General features: G+C 39.0%; 1 protein-coding gene across 1 annotated transcript in view; it reads right to left on the bottom strand.

Moving 5' to 3' along the window:
• DNAH8 (dynein axonemal heavy chain 8) overlaps nt 1-24,191 on the bottom strand; it is a 367,281-nt gene that overhangs the window by 305,551 nt on the left and 37,539 nt on the right. The window contains exons 10-12 of the mRNA XM_049891307.1: nt 17,384-17,491; nt 14,026-14,127; nt 530-676 (exon numbers count right to left, since the gene is read on the bottom strand). Coding sequence (XP_049747264.1) covers nt 530-676; nt 14,026-14,127; nt 17,384-17,491 — 357 coding nt within the window. The remainder of the gene's footprint in view (nt 1-529; nt 677-14,025; nt 14,128-17,383; nt 17,492-24,191) is intronic.

The raw sequence follows: 24,191 nt of genomic DNA, 5'->3' as shown, positions 1-24,191 counted from the left end.
CCATTAGGAAAGAATCTGGCAGTTCCTCAAAAGGTCAAAAGTTGTTTCCAAGGAGCCTCTGGTATGGGCTATTCTATATTCCCTGAAAAAAATATCGCTGCTCCCCAGCCAAGTTTCTAAACCATGTCTGCTCAGCAAAGGCATCCATCCAATGTTTGTATACAATGGTATATACGGGCCCAGAAAGAGAAGGTGCTTATAATGCTCAGGCATTCCACGGCTATGGGTCTTTGCCAGGTATTGCAGGTATTTCAGCCTAACGCAACGGTTAGGAGCAGAGGCTTTTAAGTTCAAGTTCCGTAAGTGGAAACAGAATTGAGGTCTTGAAAGAGGTGAAAGTTTGCAACAGTTTTTGTGTGACTGGCAGAGGGCAGTGAACAGGAATAAAAAAAAAAACAAGTTACAATAAAATGCAGCCATCTGTGAACAAGATCAGATGAGTTGTATCAATAGTGAGACAAGAGCTACATAAAGTATGAAATAACCAAAAAGGTGTGGTGAGGGCGGGGTACGATGACATAATGCTTACCTTCTCCAGTCTTTTACAAAAAGCTTCAAATTTCCCAAATATATACATTTCTGAAACCTCAAAAGATTTTTCCCCTGAGGATTCTAAAATCTGTTTTCTTGTTTTGTGGAAAGATGCCTGATATTCCTTGAATAGAAAAATGCAATCCTACAAGATTAAAAGAAAGGGGGTGGAGGGGGAAGGCTGGTGAAACGCTTGTTCAGGAATCAAAAATTCTTTCCTCACACAGAACCAAGATCCAAGTCATGTCAGCCCCTTAACAGGCTCCTCTGATGCTGCTAACATTAAAATTCAAGTTCTCTGCTTACACTTTGAAGGATCAGTGTAAATCAATACAGTTTTAAAATTTACATACTATTTTCATCTTCTTCATCCTCATAGCCCTTTCTTAACTCTTATCCTACATATACTACCAGCTGATAGTGTATACACTATAATAATAGTTTTTACATTTTCATGGCTAATTAAACTTCCAGGAGGCTCAGAAATTATCTTTCCAGACGTCTCTATTCAACAGCATGAAAACATTAAGACTACACAACACTAATTTATCACCCCAATCCTTATTTCTCCACAGAATATCATAAACACTTTGGCAAGTGCACTGCTGAAATCCCAATATTCAACTACAGCTATGCCACTGCCCGATTCTGCCAGGCTAGTGAACCTATTAGAAATAATAAAAAGAACAGGATCTCTGGAGTCCAGTAAGAATTCACTGTCATATCCACCTAACATTTCCTAAGAATCAAACTATTTTTTTTTCTAATAACATATTGTTAAACTTTTTTAAAGCCAGCAATGACCAGCGAGTCTTTCGCATGATGCCATCTCTCTGGTTCTGACCCTTCCACCTCCCTCTCCACCATTTAAGGACCCTTGTGATTACTGGTGCAAGTGGTTATAGCACTCAGCAGCTAACCGAAAGGTCGGCAGTTCAAGTCCAACAGCCGCTCCATGGAAGAAAGAAGTGGTGGTCTGCTTCCACAAAGATTTACAGCCTTGGAAATCCTATGGGGTTGCTATGAGTTGGAATCGACTCGATGGCAGTGGGTTTGGGTTTTTCGGTTTTATGATTACATTTGGGCCCACAGGGATAACCAGAAAAATCTTCCTATTTTAAGGTTAGCTGACTAACAAACTTAAATCCATTTGCAAACTTAACTCCCGCTTGTCATATAACATAATATATTCATGGGTCCCAGGGATTAGGACGTGGATATCTTTGGGGGAGGGAGGCATAATCCTACCTACTACAGCCACTAAATCAGAATTTTGGAGTGGGATTCAGCATCTACCTTTTTAATAAGTTCCCTTAGTGACTCCTACAAACATTCAGATTTGAGGACCACTAGTCTCATGCCCATGGAAGCAGCAGTCGAGAAACCAAACGACATATTGCACTGGGCAAATATGCAAAAAACCTCTTTAAAGATTTAAAAAGCGAAGATGTCACTTTGAGGATTAAGGTGCACCTGACCCAACCCATGGTGTTTTCAATCGCCTCATACACATGTGAAAGCTGGAAAATGAATAAGGAAGACCAAAGAAGAATTGACATCTTTGAATTATGGTGCTGGTAAAGAATATTGAACATACCATGGACTGCCAGAAGAAGGAACAAACCTGTCTCAGAAGAAGTACAGCCAGAACGCTCCTTAGAAGCAAGGATGGTGAGACTTCGTCTCACGTACTTTGGACATGTTATCAGGAGGGATCAGTCCCTGGAGAAGGACACCATGCTTCATGAGTAGAGGGTCAGCAAAAAATAAGACCTTTGATGAGATGGCCTGACACAGTGGCTGCAACAATGGGCTCAAGCATAACAAATATTGTGAGGATGACACAGGACCAGGCAGTGTTTCATTCTGATGAACATAGAGTCACTCATGGAACCAACTTGATGGCACCTGTCTAAGTCATCTAGTGCTGCTATAACAGAAATACCACAAGTAGATGGTTTTAACAAACAGAAATGTATTCTTTTGCAGTCTAATAGACTAGAAGTCCAAATTCAGGGTGCCAGCTCCAGCGAAAGGTTTTCTCTCTCTGTCGGCACTGAAGGAAGGCCCTTGTCATCAATCTTCCCCTGGTTGAGGAGCTTTTCAGCACAGTGATCCTAGGTCCAAAGTACACACACGGTGGCTCTTCTTTCTTGGTGGTATGAGGTCTCTGTGTCTCTGCTCACTTATCTCTTTTGTATCTCAAAAACGGTTGGTTTAAAACACAACCTAATCTTGTAGATTGAGTCCTGCCTCATTAACATAACTGCTGCTATTCCCATCTCATTAACATCATAGAAGTAGGATTTACAACACATATGAAAATCACATCAGGTGACAAAATGGTAGACAATCACGCAATACTGGGAATCATGGACAAGCCAAATTGACACACATATTTTGGGGGACACAATTCAATTCATGACAGCACCTAACAACAATAGTCTCATACCTACTTCTAACTATGACACGTCATCCCTACCCAATATCCAAAACAACATCATTGTTCTCTTCAAGTGCTCCAACTATTCATTCATTTACTTATTCAACAAACGTTTATCACTGCCTGAAAGAGCCACACGAACCAGCGACTACATCATCCTGAGACCAGATGAACTAGATGGTGCCCGGCTACAACCGATGACTGCCCTGACAGAGAACACAACAGAGAACCCCTGAGGGAGAAGAGCAGTGGGATGCAGACCCCAAATTATCGTAAGGAAAGACTTAATGGTCTGACTGAGACTGGAAGAACTCCAGTGGTCATGGCCCCCAGACCTTCTGTTGCCCCAGAACAGGAACCATTCCCGAAGTCAACTCTTCAGACATGGATTGGACTGGACAATGGGTTGGAGAGGGATGCTGGTGAGGAGTGAGCTTCTTGGATCAGGTGGACACTTGAGACTATGTTGGCACCTCCTGACTGGAGGGGAGATGAGAGGGTGGAGGGGGTTAGAAGCTGGCGAAATAGACATGAAAAGAGAGAGTGAAGGGAGAGAGCAGGCTGTCTCATTAGGGAGAAAGTGATTGGGAGTGTGTAGCAAGGTGTATATGGGTTTTTGTGTGAGAGACTGACTTGATTTGTAAACTTTCACTTAAAGCACAATAAAAATTATTAAAAAAAAAAATTTTATCACATCCTACCATGTGTCAGGCATTGCTTGAGATGCTAGGAATAGTGACAAGATTCCTGCCCTTATTGTGGGTACCATCTAATAAGAATTGCTTTATATTACTTCTCTACCAACTAATTCCTTCATTTTGGCTAGATAAGTTCCTGAATAACAATTTTTCTCACTGTTTCTTCCAATGGATGTGAAAATTACTTTTTTAAAAATGCAGTAACAGTTTCCTGAAGAAACTTCAGAAGTAATAGAAACCACATTAAAGTAAAATTCAGAAACCCAACCTTCCATTTCTAATTCAGTCAGTAAATGGCCAGTGACCTCAAGGATATCAAAAGAATTATGAGTGCATCAGAGGACTTTATCAAGAAGGTGAAGAGACAGCCAAAGGATAGGAGAAAATATTTGGGAACCATATACCCAAAAGGAGTTTAATATACAGAGTATGTATATAAGTTGCTCCTATAACTCAACAACAAAAAGGCAAACAACCCAATTTAAAAACTGGCAAAGGAACTGAATAGACATTTCTTTAAAGAAGAGTTCAGAAGGCTAGAAGTCCAAATTCAGGGCACCAGCTATAGTGGAAGGCTTTCTCTCTGTCGGCTCTGGAAGAAGGTCCTTGACTCTTCGAGCTTCTGCTTCTGAGTGATCTTCATGTGACTTGGCATCTGTCTTCCCCTATCTCTGCTTGCTAGATTTTTTGTTTCATCGCTCTTATATCTCAAAAGAGATTTGATTCGGAGGCAGGGCCAAGATGGCTGACTAGGCAGACGCTACCTCGGATCCCTCTTGCAACAAAGACTCGGAAAAACAACTGAATCAATCACATACCTGACAATCTACGAACCCTGACCATCAAACACAGGTCTAAAGACTTGACCTGAGTGACAGATGAGCGAAAAGCTGCGCCCTGAACCAGCGACCGCTTCTGGAACCCGTGACCCACCCCACAGCCTTGAGCCCCCACGGTTCCCTGGTGCCGAGTGGCAGGGCTGATTGCGGCTTGCTGAGGCGGGGCAGGCACAGGACACAGCCCTAACCCCTAGCCCCCTGGGGTAACCTCCGTAGAGACTCAGCCAGCACAAGCAGGCTGCACACTGATGGGGCTAATGAGAGAACGAACAACCATGGGGAAGCAGCGACTATTTTCAGAGCCTGAAGCCAGCGTACCAGTCAGAAAACCTTGGCACCAAGCTTTGGACTGGGCGCAGGGGAGCTAAGCACGGCATCCTGCGATGGAGCAAACATGGGGTGCAGCCCTAGCCCCCGGAAGTGACCCCGGGGGAAGCCCAGCCAGTGCACGCAGGCAGTGCAGTGACACGGCTGACAGGAGGAGAAGTCACCAGGAGGCAGCAACTGATTTTGGAGCCAGGAGTGTGGCATCCCAGCCGGGGAACATTGGTGCTGGGCTTTGGATTGGGAGTGGAGGAACTAACCACGGCTTCTGGGGCAGCACAAGCACAGGACATGGACCTGACTCTCAGGGGCAATCTTTACCCAGCCAGCACACAGTCGACAAGCCCCTTGGGAATCTCAAATAAAACAGTCATCACCAAGCAAGATAAGTAACTTTGTCTATACTCCTGGATGTACTCTCTCCTATCTATCTGATCCCTCCCCTCCCCTTCCCAGGCAGCTTCATTAACATTGGAATTTCCTGGGCCAGAGAGTGAAGTGCTCTGTGGTTTTTTTTTTCTTTGTTTGTTTGTTTTATCTTTTCCTAACCCATTCTCCTGGCCTGAGAGAAGCAGCTACAAAAAACCCAGGGGCCAAGAATCCTTCCCTGACTTCCTCAAATTGGACTAAACATACAGAACCAGCTCCAGCCAAGCATTTGTGATCCACAGTCTTGGGTTTTCATCCCTACAGGGAACAAGGTGGCTATTATAATGCAAAGGCAATTCTGATAGTGATCTGACTGTAATTTTTTTAGCAGATTCCTGGAAAGACAAGTTTCCCAGGTCTGATATCTCTGCATATTCAGCAGAGCCCTCACTGACCAACAACGGGGAATTGAGGGCTGAAGCTCCACCCAAACCACCTAACCTCCTGCCACAGGGGTCTGAGGATAGTGACATCTACAAATCTGTAGAGGTACATGCATTGGGTGCCTAAGGTACAGCTCCAGAGCCCACCCACCAAAGTGCTTTAGGAATAGAGACACACCTACCTCACTGGCACTTGGGGGAAGCCTGTCAGCATCCTGCCCCCCTGGAATGTGACCCCCTGCTGCTACTAGAATCTGGTGCACACAACTATCACCACTACTCCTCTAAGTGAATAGGTGACAGTCTACACCACACATTTGGTGACCCAAAATCAGATTCTATTCAAGAATAGTGAATGGACTCTTAGGCTTATATTTCTGGTACTGACCCAAACCAGCTGGTAAGAGGACATAAGTGATTCAAAGCCAACAACAATCAGGACAGTGCAATCTAGTAGCCCATCTGTGTATATTGAAAGAAAACAAAACAAGATAAGACTCAGTGAGCAAATATAAAATAAATCATTACAACATCTTATAGACAGCTTGGAGAGAACAGTTGATATCAAACCACATAAAGAAGAAGACCATGATTGCTTCTACAACTTCCCAAATTAATGAATCAAAATCTTTCCCAAATGAAGATACAATCCTGGAATTACCAGATGCAGAATATAAAAAACTAATTTACAGAATGCTTCAAGACATCAGAGATGACCTCAAAAATGAAATGAGGCAATCTACAGAAAAAGCCAAGGAATACACTGATAAAGCAGTTGAAGAAATCAAAAAGATTATTCAAGAACATAGTGGAAATATTAACAAGCTGCAAGAATCCATAGAGAGACAGCGTTCAGAAATCCAAAAGATTAACAGTAAAATTACAGAATTAGACAACTCAATAGGAAGTCAGAGGAGCAGAATCGAGCAATTGGAATGCAGAGTGGGGGAGCTGGAGGATAAGGGAATTGACACCAATATAGTTGAAGAAAAATCAGATAAAAGAATTAAAAAAAAAATGAAGAAACACTAAGAATCATGTGGGACTCTATCAAGAAGAATAACTTCTGTGTGACTGGGGTTCCAGAACAAGGAGGGGTAACAGAAAATACAGAGAGACTAGTTGAAGATCTGTTGGCAGAAAACTTCCATGACATCATGAAAGATAAAAGGATATCTGTCCAAGATGCTCATCGAACCCCATATAAGATTGATCCAAAAAGAAAATCACCAAGACTTATTGTCATCAAACTTGCCAAAACCAAAGATAACGGAAAATTTTAAAAGCAGTCAGGGATAAAAGAAACGTCTCCTACAAAGGAGAATCAATAAGTTCAGACTACTGAGCAGAAATCATGCAGTCAAGAAGGCAATGGGATGACATATATAGAGCACTGAAGGAGAAAAACTGTGAGCCAAGGATCATTTATCCAACAAACTCTCTCTCAAATATGAAGGCAAAATTAAAACATTTACAGATAAACACAAGCTTAGAGAATTTGCAAAAACCAAACCAAAGCTACAAGAAATAACAAAAGGAAATTGTTTGGTCAGAAAATCAATAACATCAGATAACAACACAACACAAAGACACAGAACAGAACATCCTGATATCATCTCAAATAAGGAAATCACAAAAACAAATTAAGATTAATTTTGAAAAGGAAATAACACTCAGAACAGGGAATCACTGAAGTGATTACATAAAAGATCACTATAATCAAAAAGAGGGACTAAATACAGGAGGCATAGAACTGCCATATGGAGAGGAAAACAAGGTGATATAGGATGCTACAAGTTAGGTTTTTACTTAGAAAAATAGGGGCAAACATTAAGGTAACCACAAAGAGGTCTAACAATTCCATAACTCAAAATGAAAACTAAGAAAAACATAACAACTCAGCAAACATAAATTCAACTACTATGAAAATTAGGAACACACAATTTATAAAGAAAAATGTCTCAGCACAAAAAAGTAAGTGGAAAACTGAAATTGTCAACAACACACACAAAAAGTCATCAAAATGACAGCACTAAACACATTCTTATCTATAATTACACTGAATGTAAATGGACTAAATGCACCAATAAAGAGAGAGAGAGTCTCAGACTGGATAAAGAAACATGATCTGCCTATATGCTGCCTACAAGAGAAACACCTTAGACTTAGAGACACAAACAAACTAAAACTCAAAGGATGGAAAAAAAATATATCAAGCAAACAACAATCAGAAAATAGCAGGAGTAGCAATATTAATTTCTGACAAAATAGACTTTAAAGTTAAATCCACCACAAAGGATAAAGAAGGACACTACATGATGATTAAAGGGACAATAGACCAGGAAGATATAACCATATTAAATATTTATGCACCCAATGACAGGGCTGCAAGATACATAAAACAAACTTTAACAGAACTGAAAAGTGAGATAGACACCTCCACAATTATAGTAGGAGACTTCAACACACCACTTTCGGAGAAGGACAGGACTTCCAGTAAGAAGCTCAATAGAGACATGGAAGACCTAATTGCTACAATCAACCAAATTGGCCTCATACACTTATACAGAACACTCCACCCAACAGCTGCAAAGTATACTTTTTTTCCTAGCGCATAGGGAACATTGCCTAGAATAGGTCACATATTAGCTCATAAAACAAACCTTTGCAGAATCCAAAACATCGAAATATTACAAAGCATCTTCTCAGACCACAAGGCCACAAACATGGAAACCAATAACAGAAAAATCAGGGAAAAGAAATCAAATACTTGGAAACTGAACAATACCATGCTCAAAAAAGACTAGGTTACAGAAGACATTAAGGAGGCAATAAAGAAATTCATAGAATGCAACAAGAATGAAAACACTTCCTATCAAAACCTCTGGGACACAGCAAAAGCAGTGCTCAGAGGTCAATTTATATCAATAAATGCACACATACATATAGAAGAGCCAAAATCAGAGAACTGTCCCTACAACTTGAACAAATAGAAAGCAAGAAACAAAAGAATCCATCAGGCACCAGAAGAAAACAAATAATAAAAATTAGAGCTGAACTAAATGAAATAGAGAACAGAAAAACAATTGAAAGAATTAACAAAGTCAAAAGCTGGTTCTTTGAAAAAATTAACAAAATTGACAAACCATGGGCCAGACTGACTAAAGAAATACAGCAAAGGAAACAAATAACCTGAATAAGAGACGAGATGGGCCATATCACAACAGACCCAACTGAAATTAAAAGAATCATATCAGATTATTACGAAAAATTGTACTCTAACAAATTTGCAAACCTAGAAGAAATGGATAAATTCCTAGAAAAACACTACCTACCTAAACAAACACAATCAGAAGTAGAACAACTAAATAGACCCATAACAAAAAAAGAGATTCAAAAGGTAATCAAAAAACTCCCAACAAAAAAAGCCCTGGCCCAGACGACTTCACTGCAGAGTTCTACCACACTTTCAGAGAAGAGTTAACACCACTACTACTAAAGGTATTTCAAAGCATAGAAAATGATGGAATACTACCTAACTCATTCTATGAAGCCACCATCTCCCTGATACCAAAACCAGGTAAAGACACCACAAAAAAAGAAAATTACAGACCTATATCCCTCATGAACATAGATGCAAAAATCCTCAACAAAATTCTAGCCAATAGAATTCAACAACATATCAAAAAATAATCCACCACGACCAAGTGGGATTTATACCAGGTATGCAAGGTTGGTTTAATATTAGAAAAACCATTAATGTAATCCACCAGATAAATAAAACAAAAGACAGAAACCATATTATCTTATCAATAGATGCAGAAAAGGCATTTGACAAAGTCCAACACCCATTTATGATAAAAACTCTCAGCAAAATAGGAATTGAAGGAAAATTCCTCAACATAGTAAAGGGCTTCTATACATAGCCAACAGCCAACATCACCCTAAATGGAGAGAGACTGAAAGCATTTCCCTTGAGAATGGGAACCAGACAAGGATGCCCTTTATCACCGCTCTTATTCAACATTGTGCTAGAGGTCCTAGCCAGAGCAATTAGGCTCACAAAGAAATAAGGGGCATCCGGATTGGCAAGGAAGAAGTAAAATTATCTCTATTTGCAGGTGACATGATCTTATACACAGAAAACCCTAAGGAATCCTCCAGAAAACTACTGAAACTAATAGAAGAGTTCGGCAGAGTCTCAGGTTACAAGATAAACATACAAAAATCACTTGGATTCCTCTACATCAACAAAAAGAACATCAAAGGGGAAATCACCAAATCAATACCATTCACAGTAGCCCCCAAGAAAATAAAATACTTAGGCATAAATCTTACCAAGGATGTAAAAGACCTATACAAAGAAAACTACAAAGTACTAGTGCAAGAAACTAAAAGGGACCTACATAAGTGGAAAAACATACCTTGTTCATGGATGGGAAGACTTAACGTAGTAAAAATGTCTATTCTACCAAAAGCCATCTATACATACAATGCACTTCTGATCCAAATTCCAATGACATTTTTTAAAGTGATGGAGAAACAAATCACCAACTTCATATGGAAGGGAAAGAAGCCCCAGGTAAGTAACCATTACTGAAAAAGAAGAAGAAAGTGGGAGGCCTCACTCTACCGGATTTCAGAACATATTATACAGCCACAGTAGTCAAAACAGCCTGGTACTGGTACAACAACAGGCACATAGACCAATGGAACAGAATTGAGAATCCAGATATAAATCCATTCACATATGAGCAGCTGATATTTGACAAAGACCCAGTGTCAGTTAATTGGGGAACAGATAGTCTTTTTAACAAATGGTGCTGGCATAACTGGATATCCATTTGCAAAAAAATGAAACAGGACCCATATCTCACACCATGCACAAAAACTAACTCCAAGTGGATCAAAGGCCTAAACATGAAGACTAAAACGATAAAGATCATGGAAGAAAAAATAGGGACAACGTTAAAAAATAGGGACAACGTTAGAAGCCCTAATACAAGGCATAAACAGAATACAAAACATTACTAAAAATGATGAGGAGAAACCATATAACTGGGAACTCCTAAAAATCAAACACCTATGCTCAGCTAAAGACTTCACCAAAAGAGTAAAAAGACCACCTAAAGTTTGGGAAAAAATTTTCAGCTATGACATCTCTGACCAGTGCCTGATCTCTAAAATCTGTATGATTCTGTTAAAACTCAACCACAAAAAGACAAACAACCCAATCAAAAAGTGGGCAAAGGATATGAAAACACACTTCACTAAAGAAGATATTCAGGTGGCTAACAGACACATGAGAAAATGCTCTCGATCATTAGCCATTAGAGAAATGCAAATTAAAACTACCATGAGATTTCATCTCACTCCAATAAGGCTGGCATTAATCCAAAAAACACAAAATAATAAATGTTGGAGGGGCTGCGGAGAGAGTGAAACTCTTATACACTGCTGGTGGGAATGTAAAATCGTACAACCACTTTGGAAATCTATCTGGCGTTTTCTTAAAAAGTTAGAAATAGAACTACCATAAAAAAAAAAAATTGGAATATACCCTGGAGTACCCTAGAGAAATAAGAGCCTTTACACGAACAGATATATGCACACTATTGCAGCACTGTTTACAATAGCAAAAAGCTGGAAGCAACCAAGGTGTCCATCAATAGATGAATGGTTAAACAAATTATGGTACATTCACACAATGGAATACTACGCATCTATAAAGAACAGTGATGAATCTGTGAAACATTTCATAACATGGAGAAACCTGGAAGGCATTATGCTGAGTGAAATTAGTCAGATGCAAAAGGACAAATACTGTATAAGACCACTATTATAAGTTCTTGAGAAATAGTATAAACTGAGAAGAACACATTCTTTTGTGGTTACGGGAGGGGGGAGGGAGAGAGGGTGGGAGAGGGTTATTTACTGATTAGTTAGTTGATAAGAACTACTTTAAGTGAAGGGAAGGACAATATTCAATACACAGAAGGTCAGCTCAACTGGACTGGACCAAAAGCAAAGAAGTTTCTGGGATAAACTGAATGCTTCAAAGGTCAGCGGAGAAAGGGTGGGGGTTTGGGGACTGTGTCTTAAGCGGACTTCTAAGTCAATTGGCATAATAAACTCTATTATGAAAACATTCTGCATCCCACTTTGAAGTGTGGCGTCTGGGGTCTTAAATGCTAACAAGTGGCCATCTAAGATGCATCAATTGGTCTCAACCCACCTGGATCAAAGGAGAATGAAGAACACCAAGGTCACACGATAACTATGAGCCCGAGACAGAAAGGGCCACATGAACTAGAGACTTACATCATCCTGAGACCAGAAGAACTAGATGGTGCCCGGCCACAACCGATGACTGCCCTGACATGGAACACAACAGAGAACTCCTGAGGGAGCAGGAGAACAGTGAGATGCAGACCCCAAATTCTCATAAAAAGACCACACTTAATGGTCCGACTGAGACTAGAAGAATCCCGGCGGTCATGGTCCCCCAACCTTCTGTTGGCCCAGGACAAGAACCATTCCCGAAGACTACTCATCAGACATGGAAGGGACTGGACAATGGGTTGGAGAGAGATGCTGATGAAGAGTGAGCTACTTGTATCAGGTGGACACTTGAGACTGTATTGGCATCTCCTGTCTGGAGGGGAGATGGGAGGGTAGAGGGGATTAGAAACTGGCAAAACAGTCACGAAAGGAGAGACTGGAAGAAGGGAGCGGGCTGACTCATTAGGGGAAGTGTAAATGGGAGTATGGAGTAAGGTGTATATAAGCTTATATGTGACAGACTGATTTGTAAACTTTCACTTAAAGCACAATAAAAATTTAAAAAAAAAAAGAGATTTGACTCAAGACACACACACCTTGCACTGATCCTATCTCATTAACACAACAAAACAACCCATTCCCAAATGGGATCATAACCACAGGCACAGAGGTTAGGATTTACAATGCATGTTTTTAGAAGACACAATTCAATCCATACCAGTGGTGATAGCTGCACAACATGGTGAATGTAATTAATGTCAATGGGTAAAAAAAAAAAAAATCTCAAACAAAACTGTAGCAAAGTAAAGTTGTTGTTGTTAGGTGCTGTTCAGATGGTTCTGTACAACAGAACGGACCACTGCTCGGTGCTGTGCCATCCTCACAGTAGTGGATATGTGTGAGCCTATGCTGCAGCCACTGTGTCAATCTTGTCAAGGCTCTTCCACTTTCTCCCTGACCCTTTACTTTACCAAGCATGATGTTCTTCTCCAGGGACTACTCTCTCCTGTTAACATGTCCAAAGTATCTGAGACAAAGTCTCCTCATCCTCATTTCTAATGAGCTTTCTGTCTTCCAAGACAGATTTGTTCATGTTTCTGGCAGTCCACGGTATATTCAGTGTTCTTCACCAACACCGTAATTAAAAGGCATCATTTCCTCTTCTGCCTCTCTTATTTGCCCAGCTTTGGCTGCATATGAGGCAACTGAAAACGCCATGGCTTGGGTCAGACGTACCTTAGTCCTCAAAGTGATATCTTTGCTTTTTCACACTTTAAAGTGGTTTTTTGCCATAGATTTGTCCAAGGCAAAATGAAGCTAAGAATGTTTAAAACAAGGTATTTACACCATGACCAAGTTAATTTTTTCCCAGGAATATTTTAGAAAACCTAAAAATGTCATCTATCACGTTAACAGACTGAAAAGAAAAACCCTATGAGCATCTCTATAAATATGTGCAGAAAAAAAAAATTCAAATCCCACAATTTTTTTTTAATCATAGGACTAAAACTAGGAATACTCGTTGCAGTCGAGTCAATTCCTACTCACAGTGACCCTACAGGACAGAGTAGAACTGCCTCATAGGATTTCCAAGGAGCAGCTGGTAGATTTGAACTGCTGGCCTTTTGGTTAACAGCTGAGCTCTTAACCACTGCACACCAGGACCCTGATCAAAGATATATATTAAACCTACCAAAGCATCAGACTAAAAGCGGGAAATGTTAGAAACATTTTCTTCCAAAATAGGATCAAAATCAGGATGCCAATAGTACCACTTCTATTTAACAGTGGACGACAGTCTTATCCAATATAAAAAAGCAAGAAAATAAAATTAACAGTGTCTGGAATAAGAGATGGGACCCAGAGTACACGAAATGGCACACAAGAGATGTCTAATATGGGCAGTCATGGAGAAGATGAGGATTAAATTACTCCCTAAAAAGGGTACCAAATATAAAGGGAAACAGACTTTTAATGAAGTTCTCTTTATATTCTCACGTTACTCTGCACTGTATACTTCAAAGTTCACATGTGCTTTGTAAATGAATACAGAAAGTCAAATCAGACCAGACGGTGAAAGCTCTCTGTACACTAACCTGAATTTTCTTTAGTACAACTGGTGTTTCCTGATCCCATATGTGGCTTACTCCTCCATCAGTAATATATGCTTTACATGCTGTCACCATTTGATTTGTGACCTAGAGTAAATATAAGTACAAAATAATCACGAGTAAAAGAAAAAAAAAATTAAGTCTTTTTTTTTTAATTGCAGGCATAAAAATACGGTAGATAGTATGTTTATAGAATGAATTAATCACAGAATATAAAAACAAAGAAATATATATTACAGCCCAAACAATAAAAACCAAAAACCAGTTGCTGTGGAGTTGACTAGGACTTATAGTGACCCCGTATGTGTCAGAGTAGAACTGTGCTCCACAGGGTTTTCAGTGGTTGATTTTTCAGTAGATCACCAGGCCTTTCTTCCAAGGTGACAACTGAAAGTCACATTTACCTAATGGATTTAAGTCAATGTCACAGAGACCATAAATTTTAAAGTCAACTATCTTTCTTTTTGTCTATTCCTAATTAGGTCTGGATCCAGTTCAAGTGTGACTGCATCTTTCTTCAACATACAGACCAAATATGAACTTAAAACCACCTCTCGCACCACCCAAAATAGTCAAGACAAAACAGGATAGCCATTTAGAGATGATCAGAAGATTAAATCAAGAGGGTAGGCTGACACAAAGAAATTTGGAGGGATTCCTAAATATACAAAGCATACAAGGTCTACAGAAAAAACAACTAGAGGACCCAGTTCTGGAGAAGACTACTGTAGAGGTGGAACAGTTCTGGGGAATTTTCAAGGTCAGAGACAAAGTGAGGTGACCCTCAGTTGTGGGGGGCACATTGAATTTGAAGTAATTTGTGAAGCAGGCAACAGCAGTATTTGCTAAAGAACAAAACTATGAGTGTGGACCATAGTCTTGGAGAGGTGTGGTGATGCCTTAGATAGCTTCTGTACCCCAGAAAGACATTAGCAACACTCCCCTCCCAATAGTAAGTCACCCCTTTCCTGACAAGAGAGAGGCTACAATGAACAGAACAAGAAGGTAAGTTAAGAGTCTCAAATACAAAGACAGGCAGACAACCAAGAATCACCAAACAAATAGAAAAAATACACACAATAACAGAGAAGGAAAACAAAAATACACAAATTCAACAGAGAAGGAAAACAAAAGATATACATAAAATATTTTCAATATTCTTTATTAACTTAATTAATCCATCAGAAAGCCATGAAACGATTTTACATCCATGAAAATAGAAAAAATAGGGAACTTGAATATTAAAATTTTAATTGTTGAAATAAAAAAAAATTCTGTTGATAAACTGAATAAGTAGATGGAGAGAAACAGATGAAGAGCAAATGAATGAGCTCAAAGGCTAAAAGGCCAAAATGGAAGAAAAAAAATTATTGAGAGAAGTGGAAGTAAAGATTTACCTGTGTGGGATCAAATTAACAAGAGAGCATCTCGAAAGGTTAGATGAGAAGCTTAGGGAGCACTGGGTTTTTGTTAGGATAGCAAGAACACTTCACAACTTGAAAAATATAAACAATGTCACTGTAGAATTTGTTGCAATGATATTTCCTTTGCTGTGTATATTTTCACCAAAATAAATAAATACTAAAAAGAGAGAGAAAAAGATGGAAGTTGGATCAAGGGGGAGAGAATAAATTGACCAGAATGGATAAGCAATAATCAAAAGCAAACAGTGGGAAATTTCCCAGGAATGAAGACAGACAGAAGTCTTTGGATTGCAACAACCCAGCAAGTATAGAACAAAATACATGTAAAAAGACCCGCATCACTTTGAAATTTTAGAACTTTGAAGATAAAGAGAAAATCCTAAAAGTTTCCTGGGAAAATAAAACGGGTTACCTACAAAAGAAAAATAAGGAGATTAGCACTAAAACTTCTAACCAACAATGATGGATCGTAGACAATAACTGAGCAAAAAGAAACCAAAACCCACTGCCGTTGAGTCAATTCCGACTCATAGCGACCCTATAGGACAGAGTAGAACTGCCCCATAGAGTTTCCAAGGAGTGCCTGGCAGATTTGAACTACCGAACTCTTGGTTAGCAGCCATACCACTTAACCACTACACCACCGGGGTTTCCATAATTGAGCAATATCTTCAAAATCCCAGGAGGAAAATGTGCTCAACTTAGAATCCCAGTCAAACTAGCATTTGAGTGGGAGGACAAGATAAAGCTATTCAGACATGCTAGAATTTAGGAAGTTCACCACACAGAGACCTGCTCTGAAAAAAAATCTTTGAGAATTTTTTTTTCAGCAAAAGAAATAGTGAATCCAAGAAGAAGAAAGATGTAGAAATCACAAAAGAGTGGTGACCAAAGAAACTAGCAATACCTAGATTCTAGTTTGAATACTGGTTGATTCATAATGTTGAAAAATGTTGACAGTAATATGGAACTAAAAACAATCTCAATGAGGGACTTACATAGCAAGGAGGAGGGAGAAAAGTAAAAAAGAATCCTGAGCTCTTGTCTTGTTTGGGACATAGACTGAAGCCCTGGTGGCCCAGTGGTTAAGACCTCGGCTTCTAACCAAAAGGTCAGTAGTTCAAATCCACCAACCGCTCCTTGGAAACCCTATAGGACAGTTCTACTCTGTCCTATAGCATCTCATGAGTCAGAATGAATTGGATGGCAATGGGTAGGATGCAGATACTGATTAAATCTATACTTTGGTTTTTTTTTTAAAGAACTGAAATGTGACTACTAACCCATATATTTATGTACTGCTTGAATCATTTACAAAGGAAATATATTCATGTGTTTCTTGTAATTTTTTAAATGACTTAAAATAATCATATGGCAAATCCAGGAAGAATTTACACAAACTACAGTGCTGGTGGAAACCCTTAAGTGCTACAGCTGCTAATCAAAGGGTCGGCAGTTCAAATCTGCCAGGCGCTCCTTGGAAACTCCATGGGGGCAGTTCTACTCTGTCCTATAGGGTTGCTATGAGTTGGAATCGACTCTACGGCACTGGGTTTGGTTTCTGGTTTGGTTTATAGTGCTGGTGGGAGTAAATGAAGAAGCACTGTTAATCATGGAGACAAAACTTATCTCTTAGCAGAATTCAAACTATTTGGAATGAATAAATTAGAAAACCACCAGCTATGTTTAAAACAAGAAGTCTTGAGGCTTTCCTCTGATAAGGTGAAAGGCGCCAATTATCACCACAGTTAAGTAAAACTGGCTGCACTCAACACCGTTTTTTTCTTGTATGCTGGAAGTATTAAAATTCAGACGTCTGAGAAGACCCACACTTCCCAATTCTCTTCCCTGGCTCAGAAGAAAGAACCATTTATTTTTTCACAGGCTTACATGTGTGATTTCTCCCTTTGAAAACCTACCTTGATAAACAGTGAGGTCATTCTCTCTGAGGTGTTATAATACCTTGACACACTGTGAATCATCCTGATGGCATTAATCAAATTTTGTATTCCATGTGCCATGGAAACCTAGAATTAAAATATACTAAGTGAATCATACCATATGTTTCTATTTTTTATAACCAATATTCTATAATATTCAAAACTCTCAACATACATAAAGCAGCATAACATCTTAATCTTAAAATCGAATTTTTCTAAACGTAATGTGGTATCCTAGATTGGACCCTGGAAAAGAAAAAAGGACAGTTGTTTTAACAAATGTAAGGTAACGCAAGCTGTCAACATTAGGAGAGGCTGGGTGAAGAGAATTCTGCACTATGGTTGGAATTTTTCTATAAATCTGAAAACAGAACTTCATTTAAAAATAAAATTTTAGGGGTGAAAGGGGCTTTAAAGTTTAAGAGTTCAACCTGTTCTTTTTAAAGACAAAGAAACTAACACCTTGGGAAGTGTCATGGATTGAACTGTGTCCTCCAAACGTATGTGTCAACTTGGCTAGGCCAGGATTCCCAGTATTGTGTGGTTGTCCTCCATTTTGTGATGTGTTGTAAATCCTAGCCTTTATGCCTATGGTTATGGTCCCATTTGGGAGTGGGCTGTCCATTGTGTTAATAAGGCAGGATTAGGTCATATTAATAAGGATTAGGGTGGATGCAACACCCTTACTCAGGTCACAGCCCTAATCCGATGTAAGGGGAGTTTTCCTGGGGTGTGGCCTGCATCACCTTTTATCTTACAAGAGATAAAAGGAGAGAGAAGCAAGCAGAGAGAAATGGACCTACTACCACGAAGAAAGAAGAGCTGGGAGCAGAGTGCATCCTTTGAACTCAGGGTCCCTGCACTGAGGACCTCTTAGACCCAGGGGAAGATTAATGCCAAGACACATGGAGATCCCTAAGGGACACCGAGCCCACAGATGTTGAAAGGAGACAAGAACATTCTCCCAGAACGAACATAGAGAGAAGGCCTTTCCCTAGAGCTGGAGCTCTGAATTCGGACTTCTAGCTTACTAGATTGTGAGAGAATAAATTTCTGGTTGTTAAAGCCACCCACTTGTGGTATTTCTGTTATAGCAGCACTGGGTAACTAAGACAGCGGGTAAAGTGATTTACTTATGGTCAGAAAAGCTAGTTAAAAACAAGGATCCGATTAGAACTCATTTTCACTCACTCAATTCAATTCGCTTTTTCAGCAAATCTACTGACATTAGGTTCTGAGGACATTGGGAGAAATCCAAAGATAGAAAAAAACCTGTTTGGGAGGAGTTTACAACAGAGTGGTATAGACGCACACAAACAGGTAAAACAAGTAAACAACATAGGGCAGAGCAGAACCAGTGCGACAAAGGTATGTATCATGGTTGAATTGTGTCCCCCACACATGTCAACTTGGCTAGGCCATGATTCGCAGTATTGTGTGATTGTCCTCCATTTTGTGATCTGATGTAATTGTCCTATGTGTTTTAAATCCTAATCTCTGCCTGTGGTCAATGAGGCAATATTAGGTTATGTTAAAGAGGATACGGGTGGGATACAAAACCCTTACTCAAGTTACAGTCATAATCCAGAGTTTCCCTGGGGATGTGGCCTGCATCACATTGTATCTTAAAAGAAATAAAAGGAGAGAGAAGCAAGCAGAGAGAGAGGGATCTACTACCACCAAGAAAGAAGAGCTGGGAGCAGAGCGCATCCTTTGGACCTAGGGTCCCTGTGCTGAGAGCCTCCTAGACCCAGGGGAAGATTGATGCCAAGACACATGGAGATTTTCAAGGAAAACTGGGCCCACAGATGTTGAAAGGGGTCGAGGACCTGTCCCCAGAGCTGACAGTGACTCTTTAAGGTAGACTTGATTTCATTGAACCTAAAGCATCGCTAATCACAAGACTACTCCAATATTTTATGTGCTATTGAGAAAGAGCAAAAACGTCCAAGACGGGGAGTATAAGAAGAAATTCCCAAATAAACTGTCACCAATGGGCTACACCCTCTCTGTAAAGATAAACATGCAATAAGCCAACCATGGAGGAAACGATAGAAATAAAACTTGTATGTTCCAATTTTGCTACTAAGTTGTTGTTGCTGTTGTTGTACTCTGTGAAGCAGATTCGGACTCACAGCGATCCTAATTAACAGAATAGAACTTCCCTGTGGGGTTTTCTATGAGAAGCCCTGGTTGCATAATGGTTAAGTGCTCAGCTGCTAACCGAAAGGTTAGTGGCTCTAACCCACCAGCCAGAGAAAAATGTGGCAATCTGCTTCTGTAAAGATTACAGCCTTGGAAATCCTATGAGGCAGGTCTACTCTGTCCTACAGGGTTGCTGTGAGTTGGAATCAACACAACGATAATGGTTTTGTTTTGTTTTTTCAATCTTTACAAGAGCAAATAGCCAGGTCTTTTCTCCCCTGGAGCCACTGGTGGCTTCGAACTGTTGACTTTTTTGGTTAGCATTCGAGCATGTAATCAGTTCATCCAAGATGGCATCAAATGAGTCCACAGGAAAATTTCCTGCATCAGAATTTTAAACACCTTTATTTGTAACAGTAACTCCTTGATTGCAGTTCTTACCCATCTACATACAGTATTTGAAGTCCCTGAGTGGTGCAAGGTTGGAGGTTCAAGTCCATCCAGAGATACCTTGGAAGAAAGGCCCGCTGATCTATTTCTGAAAAATCAGCCATTGAAAACCCTATGGAACACAGTTCTACTCTGACACACATGGGGCCTCCATATATTGGAATCAACTTCACAACAACTGGTATTTAGATATTTTATATGTGAAATATCTCATAGTACATATCCCTAAAGCACAATACCAGGATGATTACAATGAAACATTATACATAGAATTCGTGAAATTTATCAACTAGATATGCAAGCATGAGTCCGCTGTATTTTTCCCAACCAAATGACAGTTACAAACTGAACAGTAATTGCTGGTTGCTTTGAATGAAAATAAAGAAAAGGAGGGAAAGAAAATTATTAAAACTATAGAAGTAGTGGATGGACAAGTGGGAAGCAATTTTACAACTCAATTTTATTAGTGTTTCTCTAATTTCAAAAGGTAATGCTTCAAACAGTCCTATATCAGAGAATGTGAAAAGCGCAACAAGAACAACAAAATATTAATAATAAGGCAAATCTATGGCAAGAGCAATTGGAACAGTTTTTAAAATTACTGGACTCAAAAGATGACCAGAACTAAAAGATCTGAAAATTATATGAATTTCAACAAGTCTTTTGAATCAAGAAGTTGAAATTAGTATACCTTAAAATTTAGGGGCCTTGAGTCTCAGACTGGATAAAGAAACACGATCCGTCTATATGCTGCCTACAAGAGACACACCTTAGACTTAGAGACACAAACAAACTAAAACTCAAAGGAAAAAAAATATATCAAGCAAACAACAAGCAAAAAAGAGCAGGAGTAGCAATATTAATTTCTGACAAAATAGACTTTAAAGTTAAATCCACCACAAACGATAAAGAAGGAAACTACATAATGATTAGAGGGACAATAGACCAGAAAGATATAACCATATTAAATATTTATGCACCCAATGACAAGGCTGCAAGATACATAAAACAAACTTTAACAGAACTGAAAAGTGAGATAGACACCTCCACAATTACAGGAGGAGCCTTCAACACAACACTTTCGCAGAAGGACAGGACTTCCAGTAAGAAGCTCAATAGAGACATGGAAGATCTAATCGCTACAATCAACCAACTTGACCTCATACACTTATACAGAACACTCCATCCAACAGCTGCAAAATATACTTTTTTTTTCTAGCACACATGGAACATTCTCTAGAATAGACCACATATTACGTTATAAAACAAACCTTTGCAGAATCCAAAACATCGAAATATTACAAAGCATCTTCTCAGACCACAAGGCCATAAAACTGGAAATCAATAACAGAAAAATCAGGGAAAAGAAATCAAATACTTGGAAACTGAACAATACCCTGCTCAAAAAAGACTGGGTTATAGAAGACATTAAGGAGGGAATAAAGAAATTCATAGAATGCAACGAGAATGAAAACACTTCCTATCAAAACCTCTGGGACACAGCAAAAGCAGTGCTCAGAGGTCAAATTATATTGATAAAAGCACACATACATAAAGAAGAAAGAGCCAAAATCAGAGAACTGTTCCTACAACTTGAACAAATAGAAAGCGAGCAACAAAAGAATCCATCAGGCACCAGAAGAAAACAAATAATAAAAATTAGAGCTGAACTAAATTAATTAGAGAACAGAAAAACAATTGAAAGATTAACAAAGTCAAAAGCTGGTTCTTTGAAAAAATTAACAAAATTGATAAACCACGGGCCAGACTGACTAAAGAAATACAGGAAAGAAAACAAATAACCCAAATAAGAGATGAGATGGGCCACATCACAACAGACCCAACTGAAATTAAAAGAATCATATCAGATTATTACAAAAAATTGTACTCTAACAAATTTGCAAACCTAGAAGAAATGGATGAATTCCTAGAAAAACACTACCTACCTAAACTAACACAATCAGAAGTAGAACAACTAAATAGACCCATAACAAAAAAAGAGATTCAAAAGGTAGTCAAAAAACTCCCCCAACAAAAAAAAGCCCTGGCCCAGACGGCTTCACTGCAGAGTTCTACCAAACTTTCAGAGAAGAGTTAACACCACTACTACTAAAGGTATTTCAAAGCATAGAAAATGATGGAATACTACCTAACTCATTCTATGAAGCCACCATCTCCCTGATACCAAAACCAGGTAAAGACACCACAAAAAAAGAAAATTACAGACCTATATCCCTCATGAACATAGATGCAAAAATCCTCAACAAAATTCTAGCCAATAGAATTCAACAACATATCAAAAAATAATCCACCACGACCAAGTGGGATTTATACCAGGTATGCAAGGTTGGTTTAATATTAGAAAAACCATTAATGTAATCCACCAGATAAATAAAACAAAAGACAAAAACCACATGATCTTATCAATAGATGCAGAAAAGGCATTTGACAAAGTCCAACACCCATTTATGATAAAAACTCTCAGCAAAATAGGAATTGAAGGAAAATTCCTCAACATAGTAAAGGCCATCTTTTATACAAAGCCAACAGCCAACATCACCCTAAATGGAGAGAGACTGAAAGCATTTCCCTTGAGAATGGGAACCAGACAAGGATGCCCTTTATCACCGCTCTTATTCAACATTGTGCTAGAAGTCCTAGCCAGAGCAATTAGGCTAAACAAAGAAATAAAGGGCATCCGGATTGGCAAGGAAGAAGTAAAATTATCTCTATTTGCAGATGACATGATCTTATACACAGAAAACCCTAAGGAATCCTCCAGAAAACTACTGAAACTAATAGAAGAGTTCGGCAGAGTCTCAGGTTATAAGATAAACATACAAAAATCACTTGGATTCCTCTACATCAACAAAAAGAACATCCAAGAGGAAATCACCAAATCAATACCATTCACAGTAGCCTCCAAGAAGATAAAATACTTAGGAACAAATCTTACCAAAGATGTAAAAGACCTATACAAAGAATACTACAAAGTACTAGTGCAAGAAACTAAAACGGACCTACGTAAGTGGAAAAACATACCTTGCTCATGGATAGGAAGACTTAACATAGTAAAAATGTCTATTCTACCAAAAAACATCTATACATACAATGCACTTCCGATCCAAATTTCAATGACATTTTTTAATGTGATGGAGAAACAAATCACCAACTTCATATGGAAGGGAGAGAAGCCCCGGACAAGTAAAGCATTACTGAAAAAGAAGAACAAAGTGGGAGGCCTCACTCTACCTGATTTTGGAACATATTATACAGCCACAGTAGTCAAAACAGCCTGGTACTGGTACAACAACAGGCACATAGACCAAAGGAACAGAATTGAGAATCCAGATATAAATCCATCCACGTATGAGCAGCTGATATTTGACAAAGACCCAGTGTCAGTTAATTGGGGAAAAGATAGTCTTTTTAACAAATGGTGCTGGCATAACTGGATATCCATTTGCAAAAAAATGAAACAGGACCCATACCTCACACCATGCACAAAAACTAACTCCAAGTGGATCAAAGACCTAAACATAAAGACTAAAACGATAAAGATCATGGAAGAAAAAATAGGGACAATGTTAGAAGCCCTAATACAAGGCATAAACAGAATACAAAACATTACCAAAAATGATGAAGAGAAACCAGATAACTGGGAGCTCCTAAAAATCAAACACCTATGCTCAGCTAAAGACTTCACCAAAAGAGGAAAAAGACCACCTAAAAAAAAAAAAAAAATTTTTTTCAGGTATGACATCTCTGACCAGTGCCTGAACTCTAAAATCTATATGATTCTGTTAAAACTCAACCACAAAAAGACAAACAACCCAATCAAAAAGTGGGCAAAGGATATGAAGACGCACTTCACTAAAGAAGATATTCAGGCAGCTAACAGATACATGAGAAAATGCTCTCGATCATTAGCCATTAGAGAAATGCAAATTAAAACTACGATGAGATTCCATCTCACTCCAACAAGGCTGGCATTAATCCAAAAAACACAAAATAATAAATGTTGGAGAGGCTGTGAAGAGATTGGAACTCTTATACACTGCTGGTGGGAATGTAAAATGGTACAACCACTTTGGAAATCTATCTGGTGTTTTCTTAAAAAGTTAGAAATAGAACTACCATACAACTCAGAAATCCCACTCCTCAGAATGTACCCTAGAGAAATAAGAGCCTT

This window comes from Elephas maximus, chromosome 1 (assembly GCF_024166365.1).
Source record: "Elephas maximus indicus isolate mEleMax1 chromosome 1, mEleMax1 primary haplotype, whole genome shotgun sequence".
In the NCBI taxonomy this organism is placed as follows: Eukaryota; Metazoa; Chordata; class Mammalia; order Proboscidea; family Elephantidae; genus Elephas; species Elephas maximus.
The sequence above is the reverse complement of the archived record's forward strand: the minus strand, read 5'-3'. Positions and strand labels throughout refer to the sequence as shown.